This window comes from Paroedura picta, chromosome 2 (genome assembly GCF_049243985.1).
Source record: "Paroedura picta isolate Pp20150507F chromosome 2, Ppicta_v3.0, whole genome shotgun sequence".
Lineage (NCBI taxonomy): Eukaryota > Metazoa > Chordata > Lepidosauria > Squamata > Gekkonidae > Paroedura > Paroedura picta.
Window position 1 is genome coordinate 10963493 of NC_135370.1, and position 19896 is coordinate 10983388.

General features: G+C 47.0%; 2 protein-coding genes across 4 annotated transcripts in view; both read right to left on the reverse strand.

The window, feature by feature from the left end:
* The window catches only part of FAM171B (family with sequence similarity 171 member B), a 56051-nt gene extending 54946 nt beyond the window's left edge, over positions 1–1105 (reverse strand). For 2 of the 3 annotated variants that reach the window (XM_077319366.1, XM_077319365.1), the window contains exon 1: positions 773–1105. In XM_077319366.1, coding sequence (XP_077175481.1) covers positions 773–956 — 184 coding nt within the window. In that variant the 5' untranslated portion in view covers positions 957–1105. The remainder of the gene's footprint in view (positions 1–772) is intronic. The other variant, XM_077319367.1, reaches the window with a different exon arrangement.
* Positions 1106–12203: 11098 nt separating this feature from the next.
* The window catches only part of ITGAV (integrin subunit alpha V), an 83168-nt gene continuing 75475 nt past the window's right edge, over positions 12204–19896 (reverse strand). The window contains exons 27-30 of the mRNA XM_077319368.1: positions 18829–18942; positions 18314–18424; positions 16027–16149; positions 12204–14783 (exon numbers count right to left, since the gene is read on the reverse strand). Coding sequence (XP_077175483.1) covers positions 14688–14783; positions 16027–16149; positions 18314–18424; positions 18829–18942 — 444 coding nt within the window. The 3' untranslated portion in view covers positions 12204–14687. The remainder of the gene's footprint in view (positions 14784–16026; positions 16150–18313; positions 18425–18828; positions 18943–19896) is intronic.

Genomic DNA, 19896 nt, shown 5'->3' on the forward strand with positions numbered 1-19896 from the left:
CTTCACAACATTGTCATTTTGAAAACTAATCTCTAAAACGCCTAATCCCTTCCCTAGCAACTCGCTTATGATTCGTTTGCCACAGGGGTAGTCAAACTGCGGCCCTCCAGATGTCCATGGACTACAATTCCCATGAGCCCCTGCCAGCGAAAGCTGGCAGGGGCTCATGGGAATTGCAGTCCATGGACATCTGGAGGGTCGCAGTTTGACCACCTCTGGTTTACCATCTAACGACCTATCCCCCCCGCCCCCGGGTACTTCTCTGGGCGTGAGGAGAGCTCCGGCCAGCAGAGGCGCATTCCCACCGCCCTGAGGGGCGCCAAGCGCGGTCCCCGACACGGCGCCCTTTCCCCAGCCCCAGCTCTCCCGAAAGCCCCCAGGGCCCCGGCCCGGCCAGGGAAAACCGAAGCGCCGGAGATGAAAGGGCTTTTTTTTCGGGGGGGGGGGAGAAGCCAAGAGCACGAGCGCCCCCCTCCCGCCTGAGGAGCGTCCCCCGGGCCCTCGCCTGCCCAGCCGCCCGGGGAGAAGCGAAGGAAGGAGGCGACGGTCCTCGGGCTGGGCGGCGGGTCGTGCGCTAGCGAAGGGAGCGAGGCAGCGCCGGAGGTGCCACCTGGGCCGCCCGCCGAGCGCCCCGAGGGCCGCAGGTCGTCGTCGTCGTCCGTCCCGGGGTGAGTGGCTGCGTTCCCTTAAGAAGACAGCCGGGTCCGCCTTGGAAGGAGGCGCGAGTCTCCCCGCGCGGCGCGGCGCAAGAGCGCACGGCCGGAGCCCTTACCTGGAGCGGCGGCGGCCGCGGCGGGTAGGGCGCTCGGCGGCTGGGGCTGGCGGCTGGCGAGGCGCAGTCGGGAGGCGTTTGCGGCGTCGGCGGCGCCCGGGCGGCCCTTCAGCGGCAGCGGCGGCGGCAGCAGCAGCAGGAGGCCGAGCGCGGCGGCCAGTCCCGAGCACGACATCCCCGGCATGGCGGCCAGCCGGAGGGCAGCCGAGGCATATTGCGGGCCCGGCGGAGCGGACGGAGCGCGGCTCGGCGGCACCTCAGCCGCGCCGCGGCGCACGAGCCTGGCTGGCTGGCTGGCTGGCTGGAGCCCACCGGGAGGCGGGGGGGGGGGGGGGCTTCGCTCGCCCACGTGACGGGGGAGGCGCCCACGGGCAGCCGGCCGCGGCCTCCCTCACCTGGGCTGGCGGGCTGCGCCACAAGCGCTCGGCCAGGTTGCGAGGCGCGGGGGGGGGGGGGAGGGGGGCGCTTTGTTTGGTTGGTTGTTCGATTTATATAGCGCCCGCCCTCCCTCCCTTGCGGCGCTGGGGGCCTGACACCGAACACGCAGGAGAACATAAAGAGAAATACGCTGCCATTCGGAATAAGATCAGTTGGACAGCGGTGGATTCGTGACTGACGGCAGCCACCTGAGCAGCAACTGTGAGCCCCTCAGCGCCTGGGGAAGAGCGCCTGCGCTCCAAAGCTCACGTCTTGAAGAAGTGTTGGTCTTAAAGTTGCTGAGCCCCAAAGTTGGTCGATTCGGGGTTCTGTTCTGGGAGGCCCACTGGACGGGGACCTTAACCACGTGCTTAGAGGCTGTCAACCGCTGAAGCCCAGGGCCAGCGGGCAACATCAGGGGAAGGCCTTGGCCTCTGTGCCCTGCTGCCTTTCTACAGGAAGAGGTTGGCCCCTATATGATGGACGCCTGGTCTTTATTTTTATTTGTTTGTTTGTTTATGTGTTTATTTATATACCACCCTCCCCAAAGGCTCTGTGCCAGCAGGGCTCTTCTGATGAATATGGTTGGGGAACAGAGCTGTGTGTATGTCCACCTGGGACCCCTCCCCACCCCACCCAGGTCCATCACTGGCCACATTTTTATGGGGGGGGGAACAGGTCAACATGATCATATGGGGTCATATCACCCAATATTAGAATTAATTATCTCCCACACACTGGGGAAACCCTTCCAGGGCTGTCAAGAAACCCCAGGATTTCATGAATCCCCGGTTGAGAAAGCCCTGGTTGAGAAAGCCTTGCTGTCAGCTGTCCAGAGGAACTGGTTGGCCCCTGTGTAAGACACGATGCTGGGCTGGATGGACCCCCTGCTCTGTTCCAGCAGGCCTCTTCTGATGTTCTTATGAAGGCCTCCCATTTCCGTTTCCAGTTCATCCTCATGACGACCCTGGGAGGTAGGCAAGGCTGAAAATGGGTGACTGGCTCAAGGTTCTCCAGCAGGCATCCACAGCAGAGTGGAGATTCAATCCAGATCTCCCAGAATTGATTTCTGTCACTTGTTCTATGTGGGCCTGCCCTAGACCTTGACCTGGAAATTCCAATGGGTAAAAAATGAGGCTGCTAGGGTCTTCACTGGAACATCTTGGAGGACCCATATCCAGCCAGTGCTGAGGCAGCTGCATTGGCTGCCAGTTGTGGCCTGGATCAGGTTCAAGGTCTTGGTGTTGACCTTTAAGGCCCTTCGCGGTTTGTGGCCCACATATCTGAGAGACCGTCTCTCGCCCTATGTCCCTTGCAGGGTTCTGCGCTCGGCTGGTACCAATGTGCTGGTTATTTCTGGCCCCAGGGATGCTCACCTGACCTTGATCAGCGCCAGGGCCTTTTTGGTCCTATCTGGTGGAATGAGTTGCGGGCCCTCTGAGAGCTTTCTGCCTTTTGTAGGGCATGCAAAACCGAGCTGTTCCACCAGGTATGGTCAAAGCCAGTGCTAGAACAGGTGGTATGGGTCCCCCTTGATATTGGCATCGGATATCTTGACGCAGGTTGGTCTCTCCTTATGCCATCTTCGTAAGGTCTTTCCCCATATGAAATTTTGTCAGCTCTTTGGGGTTGTAATACTGTTGATTGGGGTTTAATGGGTTTCAGTGGGTATTTATGGGGTTTTATTGTTGGATTATTGTCGTTATCCGCTACGGGCTGGTTTCTGAGAGCAGCGGGTTATAAATCCAATGAATAAATAAATAAATAAATTCATTGTATAGCCATTATGCATTGCTAGGTCTCATTGGCTATGTGGATAGGCTAAAAGGAGAAGTGATTGGCTAATAGAATTGTGCTTGCCCGAAGCACACTTTCCTAGGAGTTTTCTCCCTCAAATGATACGGGACATGATTAGAGCTACTTGGAATAACTCCCTATGTTGTGTGTGCCCTTTGTCCTATGCACCTCGCTTTGCAGACTAATGTTTCTTTGAAAACATATTTCATTGGAGTGGTCACATCATAAAGATAGCTGCTTCTTTGATGTGCTCATTGCAGTGGTGATCTGAAAGCTGAATAGACCAGAGTTAGGTAGTGGAGCAAAATCTAGGAACCTGCTGATGACTGCTGTTGTGCAGGTCTCTGTACTTTTGTTGGACACACGTTAATTTTACATGATTATTTCTCCACCTGTACTGCCTTGCATGACGTTTTGACCCTTCTTCGTAATCACATCACTCTGTGTATGTGTCATATACCTGAATGGGATGTCTCTGTCTTGTATTTATGGGACTGCATCTTCCGCTGTAATCCCCCAAAGAGCACTGAGATCCAGTGATCAACACTTGCTCAGGATACCCAGGCCAAAAGAAGTAAAACTGGCCTCAACTAGAGCCAGGGCATTTTCAGACCAGGGTCCAATCTGATGGAACTCTCTTGGTGTGGACTTCTAATCAGGCTAGCCGGGTTTGATTCCGCACTCCCCCACATGCAGCCATCTGGGTGACCTTGGGCTCGCCACGGCACTGACAAAGCTGTTCTGACCAAGCAGGAATATCAGGGCTCTCTCAGCCTCACCTCCCTCACAGGGTGTCTGTTGTGGGGAAAGGGAAGGGAAGGCGACTGTAAGCCACTTTGAGACTCCTTCAGGTGGAGAAAAGTGGCATATAAGAACCAACTCTTCTTCTTCTTCAGTAATATCAGGGCTCTCTCAGCCTTGCCTCCCTGACAGGGTGTCTGTTGTGGGGAGAGGAAAGGGAAGGCGACTGTAAGCCACTTTGAGACTCTTTCGGGTGGAGAAAAGTGGCATATAAGAACCAACTCTTCTTCTTCTCCTTCAGTAATATCAGGGCTCTCTCAGCCTTGCCTCCCTCACAGGGTGTCTGTTGTGGGGAGAGGAAAGGAAAGGCAGGAATATCAGGGCTCTCTCAGGCTCTCCTACCTCACAGGGTGTCTGTTGTGGGGAGAGGAAAGGAAAGGCAGGAATATCAGGGCTCTCTCAGTCTCACCTCCCTCACAGGGTGTCTGTTGTGGGGAGAGGAAAGGGAAGGCAGGAATATCAGGGCTCTCTCAGTCTCACCTCCCTCACAGGATGTCTGTTGTGGGGAGAGGAAAGGGAAGGCAGGAATATCAGGGCTCTCTCAGTCTCACCTCCCTCACAGGGTTTCTGTTGTGGGGAGAGGAAAGGGAAGGCAGGAATATCAGGGCTCTCTCAGTCTCACCTCCCTCACAGGATGTCTGTTGTGGGGAGAGGAAAGGGAAGGCAGGAATATCAGGGCTCTCTCAGTCTCACCTCCCTCACAGGGTTTCTGTTGTGGGGAGAGGAAAGGGAAGGCAGGAATATCAGGGCTCTCTCAGGCTCTCCTACCTCACAGGGTGTCTGTTGTGGGGAGAGGAAAGGGAAGGCAGGAATATCAGGGCTCTCTCAGTCTCACCTCCCTCACAGGATGTCTGTTGTGGGGAGATGAAAGGAAAGGCAGGAATATCAGGGCTCTCTCAGGCTCTCCTACCTCACAGGGTGTCTGTTGTGGGGAGAGGAAAGGAAAGGCAGGAATATCAGGGCTCTCTCAGTCTCACCTCCCTCACAGGGTGTCTGTTGTGGGGAGAGGAAAGGGAAGGCAGGAATATCAGGGCTCTCTCAGTCTCACCTCCCTCACAGGGTGTCTGTTGTGGGGAGAGGAAAGGGAAGGCGACTGTAAGCCACTTTGAAACTCCTTCAGGTGGAGAAAAGTGGCATATAAGAACCAACTCTTCTTCTTCTTCAGTAATATCAGGGCTCTCTCAGCCTTGCCTCCCTCACAGGGTGTCTGTTGTGGGGAGAGGAAAGGGAAGGCGACTGTAAGCCACTTTGAGACTCTTTCGGGTGGAGAAAAGTGGCATATAAGAACCAACTCTTCTTCTTCAGTAATATCAGGGCTCTCTCAGCCTCACCCACCTCACAGGGTGTCTGTTGTGGGGAGAGGAAGGAAAGGCGACTGTAAGCCACTTTGAGTCTCCTTCGGGTGGAGAAAAGTGGCATATAAGAACCAACTCTTCTTCTTCTTCTTCAGTAATATCAGGGCTCTCTCAGCCTTGCCTCCCTGACAGGGTGTCTGTTGTGGGGAGAGGAAAGGGAAGGCGACTGTAAGCCACTTTGAGACTCTTTCGGGTGGAGAAAAGTGACATATAAGAACCAACTCTTCTTCTTCTCCTTCAGTAATATCAGGGCTCTCTCAGCCTTGCCTCCCTCACAGGGTGTCTGTTGTGGGGAGAGGAAAGGGAAGGCGACTGTAAGCCACTTTGAGACTCTTTCGGGTGGAGAAAAATGGCATATAAGAACCAACTCTTCTTCTTCTTCGGTGATATCAGGGCTCTCTCAGCCTTGCCTCCCTCACAGGGTGTCTGTTGTGGGGAGAGGAAAAGGAAGGCGACTGTAAGCCACTTTGAGACTCTTTCGGGTGGAGAAAAGTGGCATATAAGAACCAACTCTTCTTCTTCAGTAATATCAGGGCTCTCTCAGCCTCACCCACCTCACAGGGTGTCTGTTGTGGGGAGAGGAAGGAAAGGCGACTGTAAGCCACTTTGAGTCTCCTTCGGGTGGAGAAAAGTGGCATATAAGAACCAACTCTTCTTCTTCTTCTTCAGTAATATCAGGGCTCTCTCAGCCTTGCCTCCCTGACAGGGTGTCTGTTGTGGGGAGAGGAAAGGGAAGGCGACTGTAAGCCACTTTGAGACTCTTTCGGGTGGAGAAAAGTGGCATATAAGAACCAACTCTTCTTCTTCTCCTTCAGTAATATCAGGGCTCTCTCAGCCTTGCCTCCCTCACAGGGTGTCTGTTGTGGGGAGAGGAAAGGGAAGGCGACTGTAAGCCACTTTGAGACTCTTTCGGGTGGAGAAAAATGGCATATAAGAACCAACTCTTCTTCTTCTTCGGTGATATCAGGGCTCTCTCAGCCTTGCCTCCCTCACAGGGTGTCTGTTGTGGGGAGAGGAAAAGGAAGGCGACTGTAAGCCACTTTGAGACTCCTTCGGGTAGAGAAAAGTGGCATATAAGAACCAACTCTTTTCCTCTTCTTCTAATGAGATCAGGGCCCTCCAGGACCTTCAACCATTCCAGAGGGCCTGCAAGACAGCTGTTCCACCAGGCCTACAACTGAGGCTGGGAAATTAACACCGAAGAAATGCTGGCCTCCCTGCTCACAAAACAGCAAGGCACCATCCACAAAACACCAGCCCACCCAAAAGAAATTGGTTCCCCTTTATAAGGTTTTTAAGAAGGCGGTTTAATAATGTAATGTAATTTATATATTTTTCTTTAAAGCATTTAATAACTGTTTATCAATGTAAATTAATTGCTTCTGTATGCCTTGCCGTTACCCGCCCTGAGCCAACCGGGAAGGGTGGGCTATAATAATAAAGTTATTATTATTGTTATTACTGTTGTTGTTGTTAACCTAGGAGCTGCCCAATGTGGGCAATCAACACATTTTCTTCAGCAATTGCAAAACAACTCAGATTCATATTTTTGTTCTCTATTTTTACAGTCGTAGATCTTTTGGAGATACCGTATGGCATACATTTAATTCAGGACAACTTCAGCGGATTGTACCCCATTTCATGTTTCACTGGGCTTGCCTTTGGATTCCTGTGTTGCTCCAGCATTGATACAGAATCTGAGACTCTTCACGTGATTGCACACAGTAATCCTTGACCAGGAGTTGGAAGAGAAGGAGAAAAGTACTTATGCATGATCAATCAAATCAAATAAGCATAAAGCCCCAGGGTCTCCAGAAGGAAGAAGAGTTGGTGTTTATACCCTGTTTTTCACTATCCAAAGGAGTCTCAGAGCAGCTTCCAATCTCCTTCCGTTCTTCTCCCCACAACAGACACCCTGGGAGGTAGGTGGTGCTGAGAGAGCTCTGAGAACTGTGACTAGCCCAAGGTCATCCAGCTGGCCGGATGTGGAAGAGTGGGGACTCAAACCCGGCTCTCCAGATTAGAGGCCCCCACTCTACACCATGCTGGCACATTAAAGTATAGCAACCCCTTCCCTAGATTCCCGGAATGTTTTCTGCTCATACCAAGGCTGTGATATGACAAATTCATACATGCGCATTCATATGTCATTCATTTCATGCATGACCAAAACAGCGCTCACAAATCAACAAATGTAAATGGTACTTTATAATCTCTGGTTTCCAGTTGAGGCATTTCATCCATTCAGGATGAATTTGCAACTAGGGATGTGTGATCTGGCAGCCGAAGTGGCCGTTCGTGCCTGGCGTAGCCAGCGCCGCATGTGCGGCGCTGGCTGCACCAGGCGCAAACGGCCGCTTCGGCTGCCAGATCCCACAAGCATATTCGCAACTGTGTGCTCTTCAGGTATGTGTTCATACATGCATATTCATCATCAAGTTCAGACAAGCAATACCAGTCATGCATGTGTGAATGACTTTTGAAAGGACTAGCATGGATCATGAGCAACAGAAAAGTTCATATCACATCAAATGAGATGCTTTTTAAAACGGATTACATTGAACGATGACCATGCATAACTGAGAAGTGGATGGAGGTCCGACTGTAGCTGAAGAAGTGAGCAGGGACTCAGGAAAGCTCCTCCCCTGCCACAATTTTTTTTAGTCTTTCAGGTGCTCCTGGATTCTGGCTCTTTTCTACTGCTACAGGCAAACATGGCTACCCACCTTGATCCCTCTTCATCGGAGAAAGTGCCTCAACAGAATTGTGTATCAGACAAATCTTTAGCCAGGTTGTTAGTGGTAATTTTGTAAATAATTACTCAGGACTGATTAGAAAATTGTTTTGGATATGCTCTTGAACAGTGGTCCCCAACCTTTTTATCACCGGGGACCACTCAACGCCTTTTACTGAGGCCCGGTGGTGGGGGGGGGTAGTTTACTCCTCTACTCTCAACCACTGCCCTAATGCTCTCTGATCGCTATGTTAATGTTTAAACATCCCTTCAAAATAAGATACAGACACGCCACAACAATGAACATAAGGAACATTTTATTTTCATGGAAATCTTAACTCATGACAATGACAAATCAATGGGAACCCTGAGCTTGTTTCTCTGCAATGAGATAGTCCCATGTGGGAGTGATGGGAGACAATGACACCCGAAGTGTGTTGTAAAGGGCCGGGGGGGATGAAGTAAAGGGCTGGGGGGGGGGGGGGGGAGAAGGCGTCCTTTGGGGCCCACCTCCAATTAGTTGAAGGACCACATGTGGTCTGCGGCCCACAGGTTGGGGATCGCTACTCTTGAATACTAAAAGAATACAAAACCCCATAAAACGTGGGAGTTAATTGTTTATATATTTTTAAAAAATTGTTAAATATTGATCTGGTAATATGACCATATATGGTCATGTTGAATCCCCCCCTGCTCCAAAATGGCCAATGATGAGTCTGGAGGGGGTGGGAAGGGGGCTTGTATACAGATGGTCTGTACACAGCTGTGCTTCCCAACCCTATTCTGCACCATCCTGCCACTTCTGTGGTTTCCTAAAGCCTGAAGAATGTTTCAGGGGTTTATAAATGGTAAAACAAAAAGGCTGAGTTAGACCCTGGAGCAGAACATAGTCCTTAATCTGGGGTACACAACCTTTTAAGTAAAAACACCACCTCCACCACTCAATCTTTACCTATGGTAGCTGCTGCACTGGCTAATAAAAGAGGGGACAGGGGAGGAGTGTACTTGGCCAGATGCACCGAGAGTCAGCTTAGCCGCAGGGGGGTACCACCAGCATCCCAGAACGTTGCCTCAGACCCAATGTGTGGCTTTGGGGGTCCACGAAATGACAGTGGGCATAAAGCCCCACTGCCATTAAGAAAATGCTTCTTAGCCTGTCTTCAGGCATGTTAAGATGGGTGAAATCTCCTCATGAGGGCTAGAAGAGGTCAAGCTGGGTGGTTATCCACACTACTGGGAACGATTTGGAGCAGTTGGTAGCCAGCTGCCGGGAAAGCCAGTAAAAAAACAGTCCTGTGCAGAAAATTCTGCTCCTGAGTTTTGAGATTGCTCGTGGCATCTCAGTTTGGAAACTGTAACCCTTTCAAGGCAATTTTCTTGTTGTCTTGGTAGTCATCATAAAAAAGGCAACAGAACTCAAGCTTCATGTTTGGTGCTGGATTTTCTTCCAACATTATCTTGCTGCGACACTGCCAGTACCTCAGGGACTCATTTGGGTTGTGTCATGATCCTGTTCACATGTTCTTCCCATGAAAGACTGCCTATAGGCTTCTTTGGTTCTCACATGATGCTCCTGTTTAATAGTGCTCTTTTGACCCCGTTTAATAGTGTAGTAAATTTCCACAGATCTCTCTCATAACTTGTGCCCTGATCTTGGTGGTTGATGCGGTGGTTTGGAAATACGTATTGTCTAGTGAAGCTTTCTTGGGCTTTGTGTGGGAACACAGCTTGGGGAAAAGATAACCCCTGGCATTGTAAGTTGCACACCAAGAATCAAATTGGGGAACAGTGGAACCATCAAGGTATGCTAACTTGTTATTAAGTTTCAGCAAGGGATTCCTTGCTCCTGAATGTCATTTCTTTTGAATAAAGAGGTTTCTTTGCACCAAAGAGTCTGCTTATTGGAAATTTGACAGGACTCTGTCAGGTTGCTTGCTCAGAGAGGGTCAAATCAAATGGCCTGTCCCACTGCTGCTCAGCATGAGGTGAGAGTGTTAGGACATCTACCTCTGTGTGTAAGCACAGCCCTATGCATGCAAACAAACTTCTCCTCTCCTAGAATGAGTGAATGAATGAATTACTGGTTTTTAAACTATTAAATGTTTTAACCCATGTTGTCACCTGCCCTGAGCTACCAAGAAGGGCAGGATACAAGAATAAGATTATTATTATTCTACTGCATTATACTTCCCAAACCACAACACCTCTCACACCCCACATTAATGCTTTTGAACTGAAATAATAATGTAGCGACCTGCGCTCTGCCATTAACTTCATTAATTCATGTTATTTGCAGGGCTAAATACTGAAAATTTCAAAATGCCCCACTACAGCGGGTGAGAGTTGTAACTGCTTGTACTAGTGAGAATCCATATCGCAAAGACTTGGCACAAATGCAGAAGTGTTTCTACCAAATAATTGCATGAATATTCAAACAACTGATTCTGCAAAACATGGGTAATATATTAGCAAGCGTGTTTCGGTGTTGCTGAAGTATCTTAAAGAAAAAAAATAAGTTGATATAAAATCATAATCCAAGGACCAATTCTACCAGTTCTTTTTTTAAAAAAAGGAAGTCCCCGTGCCACATGGCTGCGTTGGCAGAGTTTTGGATATTGTTCTTGTTTTGCCATCGGGTGGGATAGTCCTTGAAAGCTCATACCCCCCCTCCCGGTCTTGTTGAACTCTCAGGTGTTAGTGGACTCAAATCTAGCTGTTCCATAGCAAACCAACTCTGAAACTATTCCAAAGAAATGTTTAAATCTCCATTTTCACATAAATAGACCTTGTGTGCACCAGAATTCTGTCTCTGGATTATGGTTATCTGCAAGGGAAAATCTCATACAGATGTCAGGAACAGCCTCATTAGGTACAATCGTAAATGAAAAGCCCTCTGTTAGGACATCCAATCTAGTGTTTCATATAGAGACTAATCCAGGGTTTCTCAACCAGGGTTTTGTGAAATCCTGGGGTTTCTTGATGGGTTTCCTGAATGGATGGGAGTTATAAAAATTGTTAAACATTTATCAGGCGATATGATCATATATAGTTATGTTGACCCACTCCCCCCTAAAATAGCCAATGATGGGCCTGGAGAGGGTGGGAAGGGGCGGGACCTCGGGTGGTTTCAGGGGTTTCTCAGTGGTTAAAATTGAGAAAGGCTGGAGTAATCGGTTGACCTGGAGGACCAACAAATGGGGCATAGAGGCCAAGGCCTTCTGATTTTGCCGCCCAACTATGGCATTCCAAGGCCTACTTTACTGCCTCAGAGGAAGAAAGTTCACTTTAGTCACTATGGCTAGTAGGTACCAAAGAACCTCATTAACCCCTTTCTAAGTGGCACGGAAGAAATCAAACCATTTCAGGATTTGAGGTTTTGAGTAGATGTTCCCAGTTGTTTATGCATGTCTTCTAATATTGTCTATATGGTATTCCCAGAGATTATTATGCATTATTACATAATATTACAGTGCCATTAAAATCATGTGTAAAACATTAACTATCTAAACAAAATCTGGCTTTTACAGGAAAGGAGTTAGAGCAGGGCTTCTCAACCTTCCTAATGCTGCGAACCTTTAATACAGTTCCTCATGTTGTGGTAACCCCCAACCATAAAATTATGCAAGTGTTCTTTCACAGAAATTAAACCTAAACTGACCAATGCAGCAAAGATCCACTGTTCATAGTTATATATAAATTTGTTTTTTTCCGGGGTTTCTCAGTTCAGTTCTGTCCAAACCATGCTGATCTTGCTCTTTTCCGCTGTTCCAGACAGATGAACGCTCTATCTTGATCTTCCCCGCAAGGCTGTTGTGTGGATGGCACCCCCCCCCAGGCAAACTGCTTGCCCTGCTGTAACCCCTGTGAAAGGGTAATTCGACCCCCAAAGGGGTCCTGACCCCGAGGCTGAGAACCACTGAGTTAGAGAAATTGAATTATTTGGACCATTGAGTATGCGGGCGATGACATCCCCTTCGTGGGGTTCAAGAATTTATGTGGGAAAAATTTGTTAGAAAAATACCTTATAGCAGGGGTAGTCAACCTGTGGTCCTCCAGATGTCCATGGACTACAATTCCCATGAGCCCCTGCCAGCAAACGCTGGCAGGGGCTCATGGGAATTGTAGTTCATGAACATCTGGAGGACCACAGGTTGACTACCCCTGCCTTATAGTGTTAAGCAGCAAAGGGCCTGATCCAGGGTATGTTTTCTTATCATTTAGTTCCATATAAGCAGATTTAGGGATAGAAACTAATAATTAAAAAGCAACAAAAAAGACAGTCTTTTTGCCTCTGTCACATACAAAATACAAATTCTTTGACAACATATCCAGTAGAAAAGATGTAATAAATTTTATTGTGCCTACTTTCTGTGACAGCTTTCATTTTTTTTTCTTAAAAAATATTTACATACAGTACAAGCTCATTCATCAGGATGGTCTGGAGGACAGTAAAAAGAATTCTGGGTATACCAGAGTACTATTTTACATAGAGTTACAGTGTCGTTGGCCAACATAGAAGATACAGTGTGGAGGAAAGAAGTTGGGTAACTAAGTACAGAAAATCATGGGCTTTACTGTGTTTTGTAGCTGATATTTAAAATTTTAGCAGCCTGGTGCCAGCATGATGTAGCGGTCAAGAGCAGGGAATCAAACTAGGTTTGATTTCCCCACTCCTCCACATGCCACCAGCTGAGTGACCTTTGGCTAATCACAGTCCTTAGTGCTGCTCTCACAGAGTAGTTCTCTTAGAGCTCTCTTAGCCCAACGTACCTCACAAAGTGTCTGGTGTGGGGAGAGGAAGGGAAAGGTGTTTATAAGCTGCTTTCAGACTCCGCTTGGACCGTTTATGCACTGGGAACTTCACTGCCCCAGCTTCCATGCAGGAGCACAAATTGGGGGCGGATGGGGTGCACCGGGCCAAAAGCTCCCCTGTGTGAATGCAGGAAGAGGTGGGCCAACCTGCCACAACTAAAACTCCAGCCTGCAGCCTGGCATGAAACCTCCAGTGCATAAACAGTTTTGGTAGTGAAAAGTGGGTTTTAAAACAACAGGTATTCTTCTCCTGTAGGGTGGACAGTATCCCATGCATCTGCCCAGCAGTGGTAGGTTAGCTGTTATAGCAGCTGGGGCTGTGACATCTGTCTCCGATAACCTCTTTTAGTTAAAAAGAGTTCTGTTTTATTTGAACTCCTGTGAAAGCATAAGAAATTATATTTAATCTGCTTTTTCTGGATGCAGAATTTGGATTCCCTTGCATAGAATCTGATTTTTTTTTAAATGCTGAAAATCAAAATTGCCACTTCCTGCAGGTAGAAGCGTATTTACCATGTCTCATAGTTCCAAGAATCAATCCATGTTGCCACAGACCATGAGAATTTGAAATTTTTAGGAGAAGGGCTGTTGCTCTTCCATAAAAAAAGGAATCTAAAGTGTTTCCACATTAAGTGTTTTGTGAATAAGTTAGTCAGTAGCTACTAGAGGTGTGAACCTGAAAATATTGGTATTTTCTGATATTTCTGAATCCCAATTTTGGTATGGTCTTGGGATTCAGAATTTTTCAGAAATCCTGAATTTTTCTGGCTGCACTATGGGGCTCACTAGAGTCAAGGGTTACCATAGGGTATAATGCAGAACCTACCTGGGACTCGGGGTGTGTGTGTGTGCATTTTTTAGGGACAGCCATCAAATTTTCCAAAACCTCCCAAAGCTTGACAAAGACTGCACCTAGGGTCCATTTCGGGGGCTTCTCAAAGAAGGTGCCCCCATTTGTTTCAATGGAGGGGAGGGAAAGGTGTTTAAAGAGATCGCACTCTCTTTAAATGCTTGCTCGAATTATATGTTGTAAACTGCCCTGAGACAGATGTGCTGAGAGGGGCGGTAAGAGAAATAGAATAAATAATAATAATAATAATAATGTCATGAGTGAACCCTGAAGGCATTAAAAGAGACTCTTTAAACACATTCTTCAAGCGGCGTGTTCACCCAGAATGCATTTAAAGGGACTGCAATCCCTTTAAATGAGCTTTGACTATCCAGTGGTCCTGAAAATTCCAAATATGTTCAGGATTTTTCATGCTTGGCCATTTCAGATAGCCAAAAAAAAAAAAAAAAAAAAACCTCAAGTCTATATAGGAATGCACACCCCTAGTAGGTACCATAAAACAGAGGTAGAACACTCCTTATCTATGATAAAGTCATCAGCAAGGAAGATCACTGTAGCAGATCTTTTGTATAGTTAGATATTGCTGGCTTAGAAATAAAATGTAACGGCAAGTGAGTACTTTGAAGAACTTGTAAGTACCTTAGGAAAGTCCCGTTGGGAGCATTCAAAAGTGAAAGTCGCTAGTTAATGTCCACATTGCTCGTTAACCCAAAGTACTAGCAACCGCAGGCGTAATGCTCAAGTTAGACCAATCCATAACACAATGAAGTAAATTTCGCCTTCTGAAGCTGGATAAGGAAAATCATGGCACTAAAATATGCTCAAGTATTAGCCACACATGTGAACGTGATTAATATGAGGAAAGTTAAAATGCAGTGCTTGGATTCTGCAGTTAAGATCATTCCCGATGCTCAAGGGACATTTTGCAGCACAGTTTTGGATTTCTCTGTCCCTTAACGGGGAAAAATGACTATTTTTAAAGGAAGACGTTGGCAATCGTTAAGTGGTTCAGTAAACGACACAGCTAAAACACTGTTTAGTCCAGGGGTGGGCAAACTGTGGTTCTCCAGATGTCCAGTGAGCTGGCAGGGGCTCATGGGAATTGTAGTCCGTGGACATCTGGAGGGCCATAGTTTGACTATCCCTGGTTTAGGCCTCTGATGTCCCTTCTCCGTTTTCGTGGGGCTGCAGCTGCTCCCTTTCTTGTTCCTCCTGAGGTGGCCGCACCCGTTTGAAGAATCCCATCTGCATCGAAGACAGAAAGAGAAAACACCAAATTGCGTAACGGGAGTAAATTAGCAAAAACCACAGGTGTGGAGACCAGACAGGTTCCTTCCTGTGCACAGATGGAAGTGTTAAAATTATTCCTCATTGTCAGACTGCTTGTACTAAGGGAACGCAATCATATCCCCGCTATCTCTCCTGTGTATGCAAACACAGGGTATTCCTTCTGACACAGTTTCAAAGATAAATGGAATGAAATCGGGTGAGCCATCTGTGGTACATTACATTGCTCCATATGCAAGCAGTTGTTTAGTTTAAAAAAATTATGTTAAGGTGCTCCAAATTGCTGCAGCTGTTACACTACTACTTGGGCAACCGGAACTGCACTAAGTACATTTTTGTTTCTGCTCTCCCATTACTGGATCTAAGCCAACATTTTCCTGCAAATCTAGAGCTTTAATCTGATGCATCTTTGTCTTTTTTTGTTGTCAAGTTGCAGCTGATTTATGGCGAAACCACAGGGCAGCCTTTTTTAATCTTTTGACTACAGCGGAGCCCCTGAAATAATTGTTCAGGATTTGAGGAGCCCTTGAAATGATGTCAACTGGTCATGCCTTCCTGCCACACCCCTGGAAGTGACATCATCACCTGCATTAACAGGCAGAATCGAGGAGCACAGGGGTGGTGGTGGTCTCGGGATGGTGTATATCTAATAAAATCAACATAGTTAAAACAATTCTATAAAAATCTCTAAAATCAGTGTCCCATACATTCCCATCACCACCCCACCCCTAATTGCCTGAACTAGATGGTATAGAAGGGAGTGTTTCGAGGGGGGGCGGTTCTTAGATATTCCCGGTGGCCTGGCATCAATCAAACGCCTGGTGGAAGAGCTCCGTTTTACAGGCCCTGTGGAACTGAGTAGGTCTCTACAAGGCCCATGTCTCCTCTGGGAGCTCGTTTCACCAGGTAGGGATCAGGACCAAAAAGGCCCTGGCCCTGGTCGAGACCAGGCACATCTCTTGTGAGCCGCTGACCACCAGTCTGTTGGAACAGCAGAATGCTGTTTGGGGGACATACTCAGAGAGCCAGTCCCTCAGATATACTGGGCCCAGACCGCAAATGGCTTTAAAAGTCTTCCATGCAAATACTAATCAGGACTGACCCAGGTTAGTTTCCGAGATCTGATGAGATCAGGCAAGCTTGACATCAGCACCAAGGTTAAAAAAGAAGAACAAAACAATTAATTAAATACACCACTTACTCTGTGCATGACAAAGATCAGAAGAGCCAAAAGTAGCAGCCCGGCTAGGACAGCCAATATGATTACCCATATTTGTACTGTCATGGGAGCTGGTTGGATACCCCACAAGATATTTGTGGTAACCTAAAGTAAAAAAAAATTAAGAAAAAACAATCTGAGTATTATGATGTTAATGGAAAAATGTGAAAATCCAGCACAATCGCAACTGTCTGACAGGCAGTGGTTAGAGTTTTGGACTAGGATCTGGGAGACCCAGGTTTGAATCCCTATTCTACCATTGAAGCTCGCTGGGTGTTCCTCAGCCAGTCACAATTTCTCAGCCTCACCTGATAACCTCAGGGTTATCATTAAAGTAAAATAAAGAATAGATCGACGTAAGGCACTTTGGTACTCCATTGGGGAGAAAGTTGGAGCATAAATGCAGTAAAATAAATACAAATAATATTAATAGGATGAAACAGTACTGTGCAAATTAAGAGGAAGGAAGGAAGGAAGGAAGGAAGGAAGGAAGGAAGGAAGGAAGGAAGGAAGGAAGGAAGGAAGGAAGGAAGGAAGGAAGGAAGGAAGGAAGGAAGGAAGGAAGGAAGGAAGGAAGGAAGGAAGGAAGGAAGGAAGGAAGGAAGGAAGGAAGGAAGGAAGGGAGTGAGGACTTCCTAGCCTATGACAAAGACTTTTGTATATAATTTGATTTTTTGGGAACGCAGAATTTCCCCCCAAACTTTGTCCATAATTCAGTTCCCTGAGAATCTTAGCATTCCAAGCCTATGTCCCTACTTTTTGATGGCTTGCTTGGAACCTTTCTTAAGATTTCAAGCAAGCCAGAGGTGTAGCTGGAGAGTGGCACAGTTTTTGAGTTCTGCCTAGTTCTTGCCCCTCCCCATGCAAAATGCTATAATGTTTTCTTCATTGACTTATTTGTTTGCATACAACCTCCCCAAAGCAGCTTATATGGTTCTCCTCTCTTCCATTTTATCATGAGTGGACAAACCGACTGCAGATTTGACAGTATGGGATTTGAACTGCTTTGGCACAAAATTTCATTGTTAAAAACAGAGCATATACGGATCCCTGATTTCACCATAAACTTTCTTATGCCTGTTATCCCATTACAAGTGGAAGACATGCAGAGCGAATCCCATTTCTCCCCAGATTGCAGAGCTCAGTGTGGCTCCAGCCCCCCCCCTCCCAATACCTGTGTTGACAATGTCTGGGAACCCCCCTGAGCCCAAAGTGGCTTCCAGTGGCGCCTCTGCCATCCCAACTGCAACGATTTTCTGGGTGCATGGTGCTCCTAATACAGGCCAATACACCCTCAAGGAATTAGCCCCACCTGGGTTTTTTCTCCTCCATCAATCCTGGTCTAAAGGCCAGGGAGGGGGGAGTGGTGATACTGGTCTGAGAATCTTTTTCATTTAAGACACTCCCGTTCCCAATGATCCCAGGAATTGAGAGTGTTGGCCTCGTGGGGAGATTGGCTGTTTTGTGTACCGACCATCTAATAGATGCCCAGCCAAACTTCTTGGAGCTGGTGGCTGGGTGGGCCTTGCAGTTGCTAGGCTATTAGTTCTGGGATATGTTCATGTCCATGCTGAGAAAGCCACCTCCTCTCAGAATTTGGGCCTAGTGTCTGCCATGGCAACGTCCCACGTTGCACCCTTGACATACACCCGATGGCAGCAAACAGCCTTGGAACCGAGCAAAAAGATGCATGGTGCCAATGACTGAAATTTGTAGAGGGCAACAGGGACATCTCACATTCAAATAAATAAATACATTTTAAGAACACCTTTTTATGATTTGTTTTTTTGCCATGTTTCAATGTTACAAAACTGCTGTTTTTATTCTGTGATTTTGCTCCTTTTAGACATTATATGCTGTAAATTGCTTTAGAGATCTTTGAGAAGCTGGACCAGCTGGTATCCTATGTGCGCATGCCTGGGAGGAAGCTGAACTGAACCCAGGGGGCTCTTTCCAGCCAATGTGCAGAGGATTATGGCGCCTATAATTTGTGGCTTGTGCTGTCTGGCTATCTAACCTCCGGGCCAAAATGGTAATCTGTGCACCGGAGCCAGCCCTACTAAAACAACAATGCAAAGATCAAGCTATTCATCTAAAGCTTTTAATTGAAGGCTAAAATTTAATTAAAAGCTTAAGCAGCATGAAATCAAACTTGTTCAACGTTGCACCCTTTAATATCAGCTATTAAAGCACAATTGTTTTTGCCTGTTCTTTCTGGCTTAATTATGCTGCTATGAGTCAAACCCATTTCAGATATGAAGCAGCTTACTATGGTAGAATTGTGAACATCTTCAGGAAAGGGAAGATTCCTGTATGGGAACTCGATCACATTGAAGGACGCCGATGACTTGAGTGAATATGAATGGTTCTGGTTTTCTTTCTGCAAAGGGAAGGGCATGAAACAAATATCAGAGCATATCTACCTCCGGGGTCTGCAAACTTTTTCAGCCTGTGGGCACTTTTGGAATTCCGATACACAGTGGTGGGAGCAACCATAAAATGGCTGCAGCAGGAGGTGGAGCAAACCACAAAATGGCTTCCAGAGGAGGTGGAACCACACACACAAAAGAAGGCCAAGCGCAGGGGAGAAGAGGGGTAATTTAAAAAATACACCAGGAAACAGAGGTGAGAGAGAAAAAAGTAAATTCTGTGGCGGCAGCTTACAATGAAACAATGTTATTTCAATCCGTATAGCCAATCAGCTTTTCAACAGCCAATCAGAAGCCCTATCTGGTCGCACCCACTTTCTAAAAATACTTGGTGGACATCAGGAAAAGTGCTCACGTTTATGAAGGTCTGAGTCCAAAGGCGAGACTTCAAATACAGAATTGCACTCTTCCCCCTTTCCAAGCGACCAACTTGGCAGAATATCCTCAAACATTCTGCAGTTCCACAGCCCTGAAATTAAAACAAAAGACACACAATTTACAGTGGTTTTAATGTTACATTGCATTTTCAGACAAGCCAGGTAGCATAGAATCCTCCATCCGGACACCTTGTTCTTTGATCTGTAGTGGTTAAGAAAGTTTTCAGAAGTTTTGTTTCAGTTTTAACAAACACAAAACCCAGTTCCTTGTGGCACAATTAGTACGCTGCCAGGGGTTGGACGGGAGAGACCCAGGTTCAAATCCACCATACATTTAATTAGGCCAGACATTTTATATCAACCTGACCGACCTCACAGGGAGTTTCAGGTGGATAACAGTGTGGGGTCTGTAGTCCAAGAGCAAGAGCACCTTAAAGACCAACCAGATTTCCCAAATATAACCCGGGGAACCCTGGTGTCATGCAAGAACTCCTCAGGGGTTGCATGGCCTTTCCCACAATTCTGGATGGCCCCTGATATCACTAGATGTCACTGGAGCCCACTTCCCCTGTTGCTCTACAGGCCTCGTCTCTTTCTCCACAAGGGCAATGGTAAACGATCAGTAGGTATTTAATACCCCCATTTTCTCTACCTTAAAGAGTCTCTAAGTAACTTATGATCTCCTTCCCTCCCCCTCAACACAACAGGCCCCTTGTGAGGCAGATGGGGCTGAGAAAGCTTATTACGCCACCCTTCTCTGAAGGCTCCGGTTAAAAGCACAAAAATCATTAGTAAAATCGTTAAAAACATTACAATCACTAACTACATAATATTACTGGCCTCATCAAAAAGACTCAATCTGTCAATTTCTGTTGAGTGATAAAGATGTTAATGTCACTTTTCTTACAGTTGATTTTTATCTACTGTTCTTAAATCCAAAACGACTGGTACAGTATGATTATATTCGTTTTCTTTGTTCTCAACCTAATTTTATGCCAACAGAGGCATTGTCTGTCTGTCTACTGATTATTAATCATTCGTTGTAT